Here is a 15,928-nt window from a genome sequence, read left to right as displayed (position 1 = left end):
CATGTTCATATTTCGTTTATTTCTCTTTTCTCAATGCGGACAAATGAAAAGAAAAAAAAATCGAAATACCAGCAAACAATTTTTGCAAATGGTGTTCGTTTACGAGTGTCTCGAGTATCCGTTTCTCGTCTACCCAAGTGATATTATTGCTTAATCTGATCAAAGAACAACGAACCAAAGGAAAACCGCTAAAACAACAAAGAAACATAATTATATTTCACAAATGTCGTTTGTCAATGAAATGCACATTTTTTACTGTAAGCCATTCTCATTGTTGTCTTTTCGAATGTCAGATCAGTATTCCTTCATCTCTTTTTTCTTTCATTAATATTAATATTAATATTAATATTATTATTATTATTATTATTATTATTATTATTATTATTATTATTATTATTATTATAATATAATTCGACGCTATAATATTTACAGATTCTTCACATTGTAAAAAATATAACGTATTTCGTACTCAATATTATACGCAGGTAGTACTGAAAGGCCGATATATATCTAAATCGTGGTGTTTTTCGAATTAATGTGACCCAGTTGCGTAACAAATCTGCATGTATACATATATATTGTATGTATATATATATATATATATTTATATATTTATATTTATATATTTATATCATTTATTTATTTATTCATTTATTTATATCTAATTATAAAATCGTATGCGAATCGTTTGTAGATGGTGAATTTTTGTGCTTTCTTTGCTGAATTTTTTTTTCTTTTTTTTTTATACAAAAGAAAGTTCAAAACGATTAAAAAATTTGCTGGCCAAAAAACAAGGAAGGAAACGTACCTGGTCCTTGATAGTTGATATGCTCATTCAGACAAAGCTCGATTTTTTTTTCTTAATGTACGATAGCTTTCCAAGTAGAGAACAGTTTTTTTTTTATCATTATTATTACTTTCTTTTTTTTTGGGTTTCTTTTCTTCTTTTAAATATACAAAAATTTTCAGCGCATTCTTTAGAAAAATATTATTAAAACGCGATCCCGCACTAGAGAAACGTGTGCGTTACATTTAGAAGCGATACAAATATAGAAACTTCTTTTTTTCTTTATTCCGTTTTCGTGCATTAATGTGTATGTAATACTTAGAAAGCTATCCTGCGGGCAGTCAATGAGCGTTCTTATTTTTCTTTCTTTTATTCCTTTTATTATACTTTCTTTCCTTTGTTTTCTTTTTTTTCTTTTTTCTTTTTTTTTTTTTTTGCCTTTTTGTCAATCTATGGTTTTCGCAAAGCACAAAAAACTCAGGAGGGCGAAAAAACGTAACGATAATAAAGGAGCGAGAGCGATTACACATTTCACAAAGAGGCCCTTTGATTCGCCGTTGAAAGGCTTCTATACGCGGTCATTATCATCATCTTTTAATAGAAAAACTGCGGTTATAATCTACGGGATCACAGCGAGACTATGAATTTTCCAAGTGATAAAATACAGGATACGAATAATTATATTTGTTGCCCTCCATGCTTTTTCCTTTTCTTTTTGTTCTTTGCCTGTTTATACATTCGAGTACAGTAACGAAATATGGATGATCGATTCGCTACGTCGGTAATATACGCTTCTTCAATCTTAAACTGACGAAACGTATTAGCACCCTTTATTAGACGAATATGCGAGATTATTTCGAATTCTCTTTTTTCTTTTTACATTCAAGTCTTATTCTAGTCTTATTCAAGTCTTATCGTGTATATATCGTGTATATAATTTTGTTTGTAAAATATGAATTACAAATAATGATATTTTGAAATGAGATTAAAAAATAAAAATAGAAATAACAAATTATCTAATTAATATAATTAAATTTAATCTAAGATTTGAAAATTAAAAATAAATTTTTAAAGAAATCACATGTATAAAGCTAAATATTTTGTGACGTCATAAAGAAAAACATTCAACCTCGCATATTCGCTGCGAAATGACATTTCTATAAGTGCACCGACAATTGGAAAGAACGAATTAAGTGTACGATCGATAACTTTTTCCAAAAATTCTATCATTAGACACTTTTTTTCTTCACTTAACTACCAATGATAGAAATACTGTACATCAGTTCATTTGAAATTTTTCAGTTCGACGTTATAGTCCTTTGATAGTTTAAACTAGGAAGTGTTATCGGTCGTGTACAATTTAACATTCGTAATCGATCCGAAAGACGGATAATTAAGACGCGAATAAGTAGATATTATACAAACTATAAATACACGTTTTGTTTTTTTTTTATGAAATTGGGATTAATATCCTTCGATAAAATTTATAATAATAAAAATAAAAAAAAAAAAGAAAAGATAATTGATCGAGCAATCCTTATTTTTTGTTAAGGTACGTTGTGCGGCGATTACACAAAAATTAATGACTTCGATGGTGGCGTTAAATAATAATATATCGAGTTAATGTAATGACTGTTATGGTATAAAAGCGATATTTAACATTGGATAATATGATTTTTGATCACACGAGAAAAGTTACACACGACCTACTACTACTTATAAGGGAGTCCATTGCTTCTTTTTTTTTCTTTTTTTTTTTCTATATCTATCCGTTTACATTCATAAACTCAATGATAATCAGTTTCGAAAGGAGATTTTTTGTTTATATAAAGCAATGGATATATTGTAGATTATTATGAATACCACATATTTATTTTGCAGTTGAAGGGATCAATGTACCAGCAAGCCTTTGCAAAAGAAAAATATATATTTCAAAGTTTCATCTTCTCTTGCTGGTTTTGTTTAAAATTGATTATAAAACTTTTTATACAAAGATCTTGTATTTTTATTTTTATATTTTATCATATAAATTCTATAATTATGTTTATGATTGACGTTATGCATTAACATTCTTTTATAAATATTACTACAATCTCCTTTCTTCTTTATTTCTTATGTTTTTCATCATTATGCCGTGATTGATTAAAATATTAAATATTATACGTTGAGTTCTCAAGATAATTCTTATTGAAATAAAAATACATACAAATAATATGTAGTATGCAATGGAATCATATTATTAAATTCATGAAAAAAACAACTATTTAAATATTCTAGTCTCAAATATAAAATTCTATCAATTAAAGTGACTATTTTTAGTTATTCATTTCAATAAAATGTATTTATATTATTAAAACTGTACAATCAATACCAATACCATTAACGACACACCATTCGAGTCCTTTATAAAATGTATTCTTTACTGCAGCCTCTGACAATTGAGCATAGATAATATATCATTAATAGAAATCATTGCACAATGTATCTAAGACAATCTATCTTCTTCCCAATTCTGTACATGGTAAACAGTATATATACTTAGATGTTTTAAATTCTTTTCACTATTTGAAAATGGCTGACCACCACAGTGATTCCTTCAATATCTGCAAATAATTTGTTTTGATGTTTTGTTAATCATCATCTAACCTGTGAGTAATAGAGGTTCATGGACTGGAACAAATATGCAATGGGTGTTTTTTTTAGATTGAGCAGAAAGCTAGACATATTGAGTTTGATATCGCTGTTAACAAATAACAACTACCACAGGGCAGTTCTATTATCACCCTTGACAATATCTGTATCCTTTCCTATTCCATTTTGTTATTCATTTTTTTCATCCTTTGTCTCGCGAGTATTGGTCCTTTGCTGACGGAGTTACCTCTTTCATTGCTCACTTATAACTACTATTATATATTACAATAATATTACACATAATACTATCCATGTATATTAAAATATTTAACAGCTAGCCAAACAGCAGGCTGTGATTTTCCATAGAAAAAGAACCAAGAGACGGCATGAGTCTTTGACATATTTGAATTCACAAAAATCCTGGGTATGATCATAATATTAGTCTTACAGATTGGCGAATTCACAGCACAAGCCCAACATTGAGCCTAAGAAAGAGAGCGTAGCCACCAGATGAATATTAAATTTCACCTAGTGTACTGCGATCAGCCACTATGCATTTCTTTTACCTAACATGGCTTGATTAGCCTGGTTCAAGATTTTGATTAATTATTAGAGGATGCTGCAACAACAGTAGCTTTTTTTCTCTTTTTCCGGGCTGACGTTCATCTCACGTACAATTTCCGCAAATACATCGTTGACGTTTGTGCGATGTTTTGCAGATGCTTCAACAAATGGACAGCCCCAAAGTTGTGCCAAAGCGTTACCTTCAGCAGTATCCACTTCACGTTGATGTTCGAGATCTAGCTTGTTTGCGACAAGTAATACTGGTACTCTTTCAGTACCTTTGACGCGTGTTATCAATTCCTTCATTGCTTTGATATCTTGGAAAGTCTGATGATTTGTCAGACTATAAACTACGACGAAGCCTTGGCCATTCTTTATATAAAGATCGCGCATACTCGCGAATTGTTCAGTACCGGCAGTATCAAGAATTTCGAGTACACACGGTGAATTGTCCACTTCGATTTCTTTTCGATAAAAGTCTTCGATCGTTGGATCGTATTTCTCCATAAAACATCCCGAAACAAATTGCACGGTAAGTGCACTCTTGCCTACCCCGCCCGAACCGAGGACGACTACCTTGAACTCGCGCATCTCTTTGGCAGTTCGCCTCCGTCTCCTCTTCCTCCTCGACGTGTCCAGGACCGAGAGGAAGGTTCTCTCTCCCGAGTACCTAACTGATTATCGTTGCACGTTTGTTCTTTCTCGAACACAAAAGGATTGATTGCCGCTATTAACTCCGTTTTCGTATTATTGAAACGAATACGATAAAACGAGAACAGTTCTTATTATCGAACAAAGACATTGAAAATATTACTAAACAATGGATCGTGCACAAGATTTCACCGTGATCGAAATATAGCCGTTATTAAAGCTCAAAGAAGACATGACAGCACCGTATTCACACTCTCTGTCACACCGCAGTCCCCTGGCGACGTTCGCCTGGCCTGCCTCCTTCCTGTCTTTCCTCTACCCCTCACTTCTTCCCTAAGTCTGACGTGCGTGACGCCATCTTATCACACTTGGATTTTCTTTGAAGCTCCTGCGCGAACATTGAGTATTGCTTCTATCCTTTTAATCTATTATTAGTTTATATATTCAATATATATCTTTCCAGCATTTATTTTATAAGATCTAAAATCAAGTTTTAAGACGTGTTTTCAAATTTTCTAATATTTCTCTTTTTTCCTCTGTTGAACTGTTCTATGATTGGTGAATACCGATTGGGTTGGAAAAGTTGGACGAATCACAGCGCTGGATGAAAAGATTGACGATCGCTCTTTCTTTGTGTATAATTGAACCCAAGGAAAATAGTAAGAGAAGAATCACGGAAACTCCCTTTACCGGATGCAAATGTCATTCCCTTATCTTCCAGACAACACTATCCACGATCTCACGCTTCCAAGCGTTCAGTAAGTTTTATTAATATTCATTCAATATTCAAATATTTTTCTATTCAATAATCATGATTTATCTATTTTTTTTATTTATTATCTATATTTATTTTTATTAACAGATCATAAAAAATTTTTTCTCAAATATTTATAAATTATTATTATTTTTTTATTAATAAAAATCATCTATTATATTTCATTATATATATTACGATTAAATAAAAATGTAATATTATATTAATTCATTAAATGATTTATTAGGCATAAATTATTATTGATAATAATGTTATTAATTTTAATTAATATTTTTATAATAGACAATTATATAATTTTAAGTTACGAAATTAAATTAAAGTTTCTTGGTCTTAATTTAACTATAGAAAATTTCTTATAATTTTTTCAAGATTATATAAATATACATATTTAATATAATCATATAAAAATTCTTAAAATAGATTAATAGAAAATAATTTAGAAAGAAACTTGTATAATATTAAAATTTATTTTTTATTAAACGTATTTTTTTTATATATTTTTAGTATTAAATTTTTCTCTTTTTTTGGATTATATTGAGAAAAAATGAAATAGTAAAAAATGAAAGAGAAAAAAAAGGAAGGAAATGAAGAAATATAATATATAAATTTCATGTTTCGTTTTCCACCGTCAAAGGGCGTAACCATGCATTAGTGTGCCATGTAAATACGTCATTCCAGTAGTCATGGCGCTGACGACCTTGTGGTATGCGAACGTAGATACATGTGAGACACAATGACATCATCCGATGAAAGTGTACATAACTGAATAATGCATCATTTTAGGTATACGTATTTAGTGATGATAATTAGTTACTCATAATTAAAAACTAATTTTTATTATTTTTTTAATATTATGTCTTTTGATTTTTATCGAATCTTTTATACAAAAAAAACAAAATTATTTAATAATAATAAAACGATTTAATTTAGAATAATAAGTAATAATAAGTAAATAATAATTAGTAACACATACTAAAATGTTTTATTTATAAAATAATACATTGTATTTTACTAAAAATTTATATAAATTTACAATATATGTTGCATTACTATTTACATATAAATATTATAACTATTAATGCTAATAAATAAAAAGATTATAAAGTAGAACAATGATTTTAATTATACGAATAAGCAAATGAGATGATTTATTTAAAATATCAATTTTGAACATAAAATAATGTTAAAATCTTGAAATGCACATGCACTTATTGGCATGCTTATCAATGATTTTCAATCAATGATTGTCATTAATTGGAGCAGCATCGAAATTTAGTTACCGCTTCGATTATATAGCGTTAATTTGATTAATTTGTCGTTCGTTCACCGTGAAAAGCGTAATCAGTGCGTGTTATGAATGCATGCATTAAAAAAAAATTATACGAGCGAAAAGTCATCGAGGTTGTTTGAAGTTGTTCGTAACAAACGAGGAAACTGTCAATTAGGTCTCATGAAACCTAATTTAACACTATTAAAAAATAGTGCAATGAAATGAAAATAGTTTAAGGTGAGTTTAAGGTAAGTTTAAGTTAAATTTAAGATTTAAGATCTTTTTTAATTGATAATAAATTTTTTTACATATTTTTTGTATATTTGTTTTTCGCTTAATTTTTTATCATATAACAATATACCTTTTTTTCTTTTTAGTTTTTTTTATTATTATATTATTATATTATATATGATATGATTATATAATATAAATATAAAACAAAAAATCTATAAAAATTTTTATTTATCTTATACATACAATTTTTTTGTGTTTATATATGTATATACACAAAATATATATATATTATATATATATTTGTTTATATGTATGTACATGTAATATAATTTATATATATATATATAAATATATATATTTTGTACACATAATTTAATATATATTAATTTATTATAATTTAATAATTTATTAATAATTTATATTATATAAAAAAAGCAATGAAAATTTGATTTATCATAATGATCAAATTTATAACCTAAATAGACTGACATTGAATAAAGTAGAAATACAGAACTGCAGCAACGAAGAAATATATGTTTCATATATACAAACTATTAAAAAATATTTTCTTGGAAAATATTAGAGATTGCAAAATTATCTTTTGAAATTTAATGATATTATCAAAAAAATGATTAATAATGTTTTATTTTGTTGACAAAAAGACTATAACATTTAAAGAAATTTTTCTGTTATCCTTAATGGTTCTCGAGATAATAGCTTATAACATTTAAAATGAATCATCCAACATGTAAAATAATATATGAATAATTGTAAACAATTTCTGAATAATTCCAATATGAAAAACATTTTTAATTGATGCATGAACAATGATAGTAAAAATGTGAAAATAGTCTATAATATTATATTATATTTTAATATAATATTATATTATATTTTATTCTTGAGTTTATAACAATATAATAGTTGCAATATAATAATATATTTAATTGGTATTTAACCATTAATATTCATGTAATTTATCGATCATAGACATATCGAAAGACAAAGGATTGTTATCAATTAAAAAAGAAGTTATCAACTATAGTTTATATAGTTTATGTCCTCAGTTACAACGACCCTTATGAGCGGACAATGACCTGACAATTTCAATAACATAAACAGTGTAATGATTGGAGTTCGTCACCATACGATCTTGTTCGTAACTAAATTTCAGTATATCTGCTTTGTTGATAAAGGAGGTATTTATAAAAAGTATTACCGATTGAGGAATTTATATATAACATAAACATAACCTAAATATCAAAACAAAATCAAATTAACAAATCAAAGAGAAATTTGTTTAATTATTAATTTTTTATGTAAAATTATATCATTAGTTTTTATATTAAGTAAATTATAATTAATATAAGTAAGTAATCTATAATTCTTTTAATAATTTATAATAATAAATTTTTTATAAGATGCACTAATTTTATATGTTAACAAAAATGTTCTAAAAATATTATGATTAATACATTATTAAACTTTTAAAAAATAAATGAAATTAAATATTATCATAACTAATCATATTATTTTTTTTTATAACTTTTAGATAGAATTTAAAAAATATTTATAAATACATAAATAAAAATATTAAGATATTCTTATTATATGTAATCATATAATTTTGATATGCATGTAGGTAAATAAACATGACTTCTCTTCATCTTTCACCAACTGCACCAATACAGGATGAATCTCTGCAATCCGAAGTGCCAATCATACGAGAAGGTAAAATTTATTTGCATTTTTAATGTTTTTCTATATATATATATATTTTTATTATGTACTGATGATTAATGTTATTTATTTATAAACATTTAAATTCAATATATCTTATATATTTTTGTTATTGATTGAAAATTTCCTCATTAATAAAGATTTTACTTAAATATAATATATATATAAATTTTGTTTATAAAATTTGTAAGATATGTATATGTGTATTTTTTTATCAGATTTTGTTAAAATTATCTTTTAAATATAATACCTGATTGTAAATCGAATATTGAAACATATGTTAATTTTTTAAATTTATTTTGTAAATCATTAAAAAAAATAAAGAAAAGTACGATTATAATTTTAGATTATATAAAAATTATTTAAACATGTGCAAATGTACATAAAGAAAAAAATTATTAAATTTTTAATTACAGATTTATACATATATAATAAATTATATTAAATTATAATTATCAACTTATAAAAATAAATTTAATTATACATATATTGCAATTTTTCTTTTTAATATGTATATTTATATTATATTATTTATAATTATAATTATATTACTTATATTTATATTATATTTATGTATACATATTATTTATAATATGTACATTTACATTATATGTAATGTCAATAAATATTATAATTATATAAACATTTTAACATAAAAAATAAAAAATATAATTATTTTAATTTTATTTTATTTTTATCGATATAAATATTCTTATCGTATATAATAAATCAGAGAGACAAGAGAAAAAAAAGTTATTATAAAATAAAATATCTTGACTAATTAGATAAGTAATTACGTACCTTATTTTAGATAACATTGTAATAAGTTATAAATTCAAAGTACATGGTACGTGAAAAGAAATTAGTATTGTGAACTTCGAGGCACGATAGCACGATAGATGATATAGTCGCTGTTTGCCAAGTGATGATCAGTAAGTAGATAATAGTCGTCTTCGTTGATGGAAGCGTCACGTAAGCGGGATAAGTGACATCCAGTTTCGTGTGTCTGTCGCTTGTTTCGCTCTTTTATCGCCGATAAATATTAATTGTATCCCTACGCGCAACTCAACTGGATCTCGATCGATGTTCAAATTATTTGAAAAAAAAGGAATTAACTAATTCATTTACAGATTATGAGTGTAATTGTATTAAATTATTTAATATTGTTTGTGAAAATGCATTGTGCAAATCGGTATCTATCTTATGTTAATGCCTTTTTTTTTATATTGCCTTTTTTTTTATACGAATAACAGAATAATTATAATTATAATCGCAAGTGTTGAATGAAAATTTCGAATAATTGAAATTTTTATATTTGATATTATAATGATGTTAATATTTATTAAATATAATTGTGAATGAATCTAAGAATTCATAGATGTTAAATGATTGCTGCATTTACTATATTTCTCTAAAAGCGAAATTTTTCCGATATAAAAGTTCCATTAAAAAATATATTATTTATTACTATATTCGTTATTTTGTTACTTCTTTTGGTTTTATTTTACGGATAGTAATTTAAGAATAAAGTTGTGGTGAATACAAATGAAATGAATACAATTGACGTTAAAAGAAACCTTGAACACATTTATTTCTATAAACTCTTATCGTTAGATAAAAAAAAATAAAGAAAAAATTTTTTCTTTTGAATGAAATTTTTTTTGAAAACTTTTTTTTGCCGATAGAATGAAATGGAAATTTTGTAATATTATTGCATATTAACATGATTCATGATTAATTAATAATGTATAAAGATTAAATAATATTCTATTTAATTTATTAAATAATTTATCTATTCGGACATATCGGCGGATTGATAATTTACTATCGATGAATAATATAATTATTTGTAATTACGTTTTATAAAATTTCATTTCACAACATGAAGATCTTCAAAATCTTTTACAATACGATGTTCAGAATATAATATTTTATCAATAAATATTGACATTTGCGATATACGAATTGATCAATTGATTGAATAATTATTTATTTTATAATATAATTATATATAATTTGAATAAAGTTGAAATTATTATCATTCTCATTCGTAAATAATTTGATCAAATATTTTTACGCTTTTACTTGTTATATTATCCTTCTTTTTTTATTTATTAAAATAAATTATCAGAAATAATAATAAAAAGAGAACAAATATGTTAGGATAAAAATATCTTAAATTATTTTAAGATATATCATAGCTGGAAAAGTTTTAACCTAGAGGAAAGCATTTATTTTATTTATCTACAAAGATAACGTTAAACACACAATCGTTTGAAGAGGTAAATCTGTCCCAAGGAAAGTACATACACAAGTTTATCATTTTGCTGAGAAGGAGAAACTTGAGAAAACAAACGATCGTTAGTGTATTTAGTGCTTCCAATAATTCAGTACACAATTTTATTCGTGTCTGCATTAAATAAATGAATAAAATATATTTATATCCGTTAAAAATGAGAAAGAATTTATGAGAAAAAATGGTAACGATAAAAAATAATATATATTAAAATACAACTAAATAATTAGATAAGATGTTTTGATATATTTATATTTTATAATTGAGAAAAATTAAAAGTGAATGTTGATTGTGAAAAAGTATATAAGTGATGGAGTCTGAATATTTGGAAATTTCTTGGAAAGCAAAAATACAACAAATACGAAAACGAATTCGTGTTTTATTTAGGGACACGTTAAAAAAATATAGATCAAAGAGAAAGGGTTATACAAGATTTCTCACGGATGAAGAAAAGAGGTAATTCTATTACGTGCTTGAATAATAATTAAATGGACTAAAAATAAATTTAAAAAGCTAATTGATCAGGTAAAATAATATTAACGAAAATTTAATCATTATGTGAAATTAATCATTCTGATTTGAAAATAAAAATTCAAATAAGTTTGAATTTAAATTTGAAATTAGATTAAAATTTAAATAAGTATTCGAATTTATTTTGAAATTCAGTCTGGTTTAAAAATATTTGAAAAACGGTCAACCGATTAATCTAATTAATCTAATTAAAAGAAGAAATATAATTTTCAATATGTTTTTTATTTTATATTTTTAAGGTGGCTTATCATTGCCGAATATGACTTGTCCAACCGGCTTGGAATACCTTATAGTCCTTGATTATTTAGGCATACGGCTGAAAAATACAATAGAAGGTTGGTTTTAAAATAAATGTGTTGTCTTTCATTATATAATTCACTGTTTAAATAGTTATTGTAACGTGTACATAAATCAATGAAATAATTACAGTCGACCATTTTTTGGAAGCTAAAAATGAATTCTTCGTGTTGAATATCAGAGGAGAGACAATATTTAATGTTACGGAACAATCAAATTGGTGGGGACGTTTATGTTTAGGTGCTTCTCGTACTTGTGAATTTCACGTGACTGATAATTATGGAAGAGAAGTTCTGCGTATGGTTCAACCTTTTACTTGTTCATTTCAGGTATTTTTGTTATCTTCATGTTATAAAAAAATATTTGAATTAACAATCGGTAACAATTCGAAAAAAATCACGATATATCAATTAAAAAATTTTATATTTTTATATCTTTGTATAATATCTTTCTATAATTTTGATAATGAAAAATTTTTCTTAATAATGTTAGATTTAAATATTAATTATTTATTATTTTATTAAATTGCTTCTTTTTATGATCAATATTAATTGCATAACCTATGATTTTTATCATTTACGTTATTTAATCTATTGACAAATTCTTTTGTTTATTTTTCCTATATAACAATCGCATTTTATTTTACTTTCGCAGTTGCAATTGTACGACGATGCAAACATATTTTATATGAACGTAATAGTCAATTCATGAAGGATACGTCCCCCCCAGTCACGTTACCATAATTGCTTTTTTATTTATGATGGGCTAATAGATATAGCTTGCGAAACGTTCGCTTGAGTTTCTCGAACATGCGGTGCACACAATGCGCTAACTTTCTTCACACGTGCGCACCATCTGTAGATTACCTTTGACGAAAAGTTATTCGGGCCATTAGAAAAGCCGGTCACGATCGATACTCTTTGACTAGCACCGCTCGTCGACGCTTTTGGACGTGTTGTTTCAGTCTGCGGTGAAGAACCTCGTTCACTTGATCCCATACGAGAGCATTAGGAACAAAACCCTTTGACAAACATCGGTTATAAATGTTTTGGATACAAAATAACTGAAAAAGTGAATCGTCAAAGTAATTTATCGTATATTTTATCGTATATTTTATGAATTAAAACATGTAATTATATGTAATTTCTCTTGTAAAAATTTTTCTTCTTTATTACAAAAAATCATTCATGGAATAATAAAATTTATTCTTTTAAAGATAGTCTAAAATTAACTTTATACAATTTTTTTTTTTTAATTATATGTGCAAGTTATAAAAGAAACAAATTAAATTTAATTACATCGAACGGTTATTGTAATTTGTATCTACTCGTACATTTTGCATAATATGCAAAATAAAAAGACTGATAACTGAGCGTAATGCTGACTATTCATTTTGTGCAAATTTTTTGAAATAGATCTATATATAAAAATGTACATGATTTTTTTAGAGAAGATATTAAGTATAAATATTTCTTGTTGAAACTCAACTTAAATATGATTTAATTGTTTTTCTTCAGTAAATACCAAAAGTTGTTTGAATATAGTACATAATAATATATAATTTTAAAATTACCGTTATTCTTTATATTATATATGTATATATTTTTTTAATTATGTATATATATATATATAGCTTTAAGATTAATAATTTGAATTTCTTAATTTCTTTGCAGAAGTTACAAGTATATTCTGAAGATATATTACTCGGTTCTGTTTTACAAAATTGTTTTTTTCTAAGGCCAACATTTTCTATTAATGATTCGACTGGGAAAACTGTTTTAAAATTAAAAGGACCAAGGTTTCCAACTTGTAATAATATAGTGTATAAGGTAAAAATATTAATTTCAACATACAGTATATATATATGTATTTAGTTAATGTGTAATTTTTTTTTTCAGATAAAATCTGCAGATGATAAACATAAAGTTGGACAAATTAAAATAACGTTTAAAATGCTAAATTATTTCGTTCCTTTTACCGATATAACCACTGGTGATTTCAATATAAATTTTCCTTTAGATTTAGATGTTAAAATTAAAAGTGTTCTTCTTGGCGCTTGTTTTTTACTCGTAAGTTATTACAAAAATTCGATTGGATATTAGCATTTATAATTTATTTTAAATTTAATATTTATGTTTTATATATATGTATATATATATATTGTTGTAGGATTTGTTTTATAAACGAAGAAGACAAAGTATTTTGCTATAAGATAAAACATTACAATGAAAGTAATATTTGAACCAAAACGTACAATATTGTTAACGATTTTGATTTATAAATTTATTAATTTGATATTTTTCTATTTTAGTAAATAATTAGAAGTATAAATATTATTCATTATTCAAAATGTATTTAATAATAGTGTGAGATTTCGCGAATTGTGTGAGATTATCTTTTGAGATTTCTATTAAAAGACTAAATAAGTTGTTCAATTCCTAAATTTTTAATCAATTTTACAATTCTATATAATATTATTATATAAAAATCATTTATTATAAATACTATTGTGTTTACAAAATAAAATTAATAATTTTTTTCAAAAATATGCAGTTTTTTTTATATTTTCAAAAGAGGTAAAGTTAAAGAAAAAAATAGTATATAATTATGTATGTCTTTTTATTCGTGTTTTAAACTCACATTTTCATACATCTGATAGTGAAACTGTTACTGCCTCAGCTGCAGCATTTAGTATGCTATATTCGTCGCAGATGTTCTTGGTTTTAGTAAAAAACGAGAATGGAAAACAACATGCGTGTAACATCCTTTCCTACATACGTTAGAATACTGCTGCCGGGATGTTGCAGACATTGCACTTGTTGCATTTTTTTTAACACATCAAAGACCGGATTTGTAAACTAGATTTAGATTTCAAAATGAAAGATTCAAAAGTTCTTTGTTATAGTTCAGAATTTCTCAATATTTAAAAATTATTTTTATCATTAAATTTTATAATATTTATTTAGAAACATAATAAAATTTATATAAGTTCTGTTACTTAGCAAGAATTCCTTCACTTTTACAGAATATAACTTCATTTCCAAAAGATAATATAGTCATTAAATCAACGTTTCCATGAAAGTTTTGAAAGATATCAATAATAATTCAAATATTGAATAATTCAAATATATGATAATAATGAATAATATAATTAAATATTGATAGAAATATTCTTTGAAAAATGATTTTTACTTTTTTGTTCGTATAAACTTGTTTTTTATATTATTATTAAATGATACTTTGACTTATTTTGAATCATGAACAAAAAATCTGTTCATGACTGTAAAAAAATTAACGAAATCGACTTCTTTCTGCGAAACATCGTACAAAATTCAAAACATCCTCAACTTGTTAAGCGGAAAGCATCGCGATCCGTTCAATCAATGCAAATTTTTATATAATGATTAATTCATCTTTGCCTCGTCGTTTGACGTTATTATTACAGATGTTGAAGAATTTTTACGAAATAACACGTGTAGATATAAGGATATTTCCGGTAAATAATACGGTAAAAAAAAAAAAAAAACAAAAGAAGGTTACAGATAAAAAGAATAAAAAAATGAAAGAGAAAATGAAAGAATACTGCGTGTATTTTTCCTACATGCTGGATTACATGTTTTTAAAAAAAATAGGATGAAACAAAAGTAAAATACTTTTGAAAATATAATAATGCGTATTATACTTAATATATAATACAAGTTGTTCTTCTCTTTTTCATTTTGTTCATATGGACTGATAAAAAGGAACTTGATTCAACGTAAGAGACATAATAATAATGGTAATAATATTAATAATAGTAGTAATAATATTAATTAATATAATAATAATAATAATAATAATAATAATAATAATAATAATAATAATAGTAATAGTAGTAATAATAATAATAATAACGCGTGTGTAAAGAAAAGATGGAGACCTTGGAGACGTGCAAAGCTTATTATTCACGATAACAATCCTAGATATCTTTCAAAATTCAGAATGCTTGTCATTTTAATTTTTTTTTTTTTTTGGTTTCGACTAGACGAACTAAACCTTTCTAGAAATTATTTCATCGTGAACCAAGCTTTCATCGACTCCGTTTAGAACTCTAAGAAGTACGCGCTTGTAGCAGCGTTGAAGAGATCTTAGCACATCGAGGATTAGGATTTA

General features: G+C 25.1%; 2 protein-coding genes across 9 annotated transcripts; one reads left to right on the top strand and one right to left on the bottom strand.

Annotated features, from left to right (window-relative positions):
• Window positions 1-328: 328 nt before the first annotated feature.
• LOC107993343 (ras-related protein Rap-2a) lies at window positions 329-4,590 on the bottom strand. The gene has a single exon (XM_017049731.3). The coding sequence runs from the start codon at window positions 4,571-4,573 to the stop codon at window positions 4,028-4,030; it is 546 nt and encodes a 181-aa protein (XP_016905220.1). The 5' UTR covers window positions 4,574-4,590; the 3' UTR covers window positions 329-4,027.
• Window positions 4,591-5,268: 678 nt separating this feature from the next.
• Window positions 5,269-15,793, top strand: LOC107993342 (phospholipid scramblase 2-like). 8 transcript variants are annotated; one of them, XM_028664584.2, is made up of 7 exons: window positions 5,269-5,391; window positions 8,555-8,643; window positions 11,719-11,814; window positions 11,909-12,105; window positions 13,450-13,605; window positions 13,675-13,845; window positions 13,946-15,793. In XM_028664584.2, the coding sequence occupies exons 2-7, from the start codon at window positions 8,565-8,567 to the stop codon at window positions 13,985-13,987; spliced, it is 741 nt and encodes a 246-aa protein (XP_028520385.2). In that variant the 5' UTR covers window positions 5,269-5,391; window positions 8,555-8,564; the 3' UTR covers window positions 13,988-15,793. The 8 variants fall into 8 exon arrangements, with proteins under 8 accessions (XP_028520385.2, XP_016905212.2, XP_016905215.2 ...); XM_017049723.3 differs by lacking the exon at window positions 5,269-5,391 and adding an exon at window positions 7,812-8,111; XM_017049726.3 differs by lacking the exon at window positions 5,269-5,391 and adding an exon at window positions 7,812-8,281.
• Window positions 15,794-15,928: the final 135 nt, after the last annotated feature.

The sequence above is a fragment of the Apis cerana genome, linkage group LG15 (assembly GCF_029169275.1).
Source record: "Apis cerana isolate GH-2021 linkage group LG15, AcerK_1.0, whole genome shotgun sequence".
Lineage (NCBI taxonomy): Eukaryota > Metazoa > Arthropoda > Insecta > Hymenoptera > Apidae > Apis > Apis cerana.
This window is presented reverse-complemented; position numbering and strand designations above follow the sequence as displayed.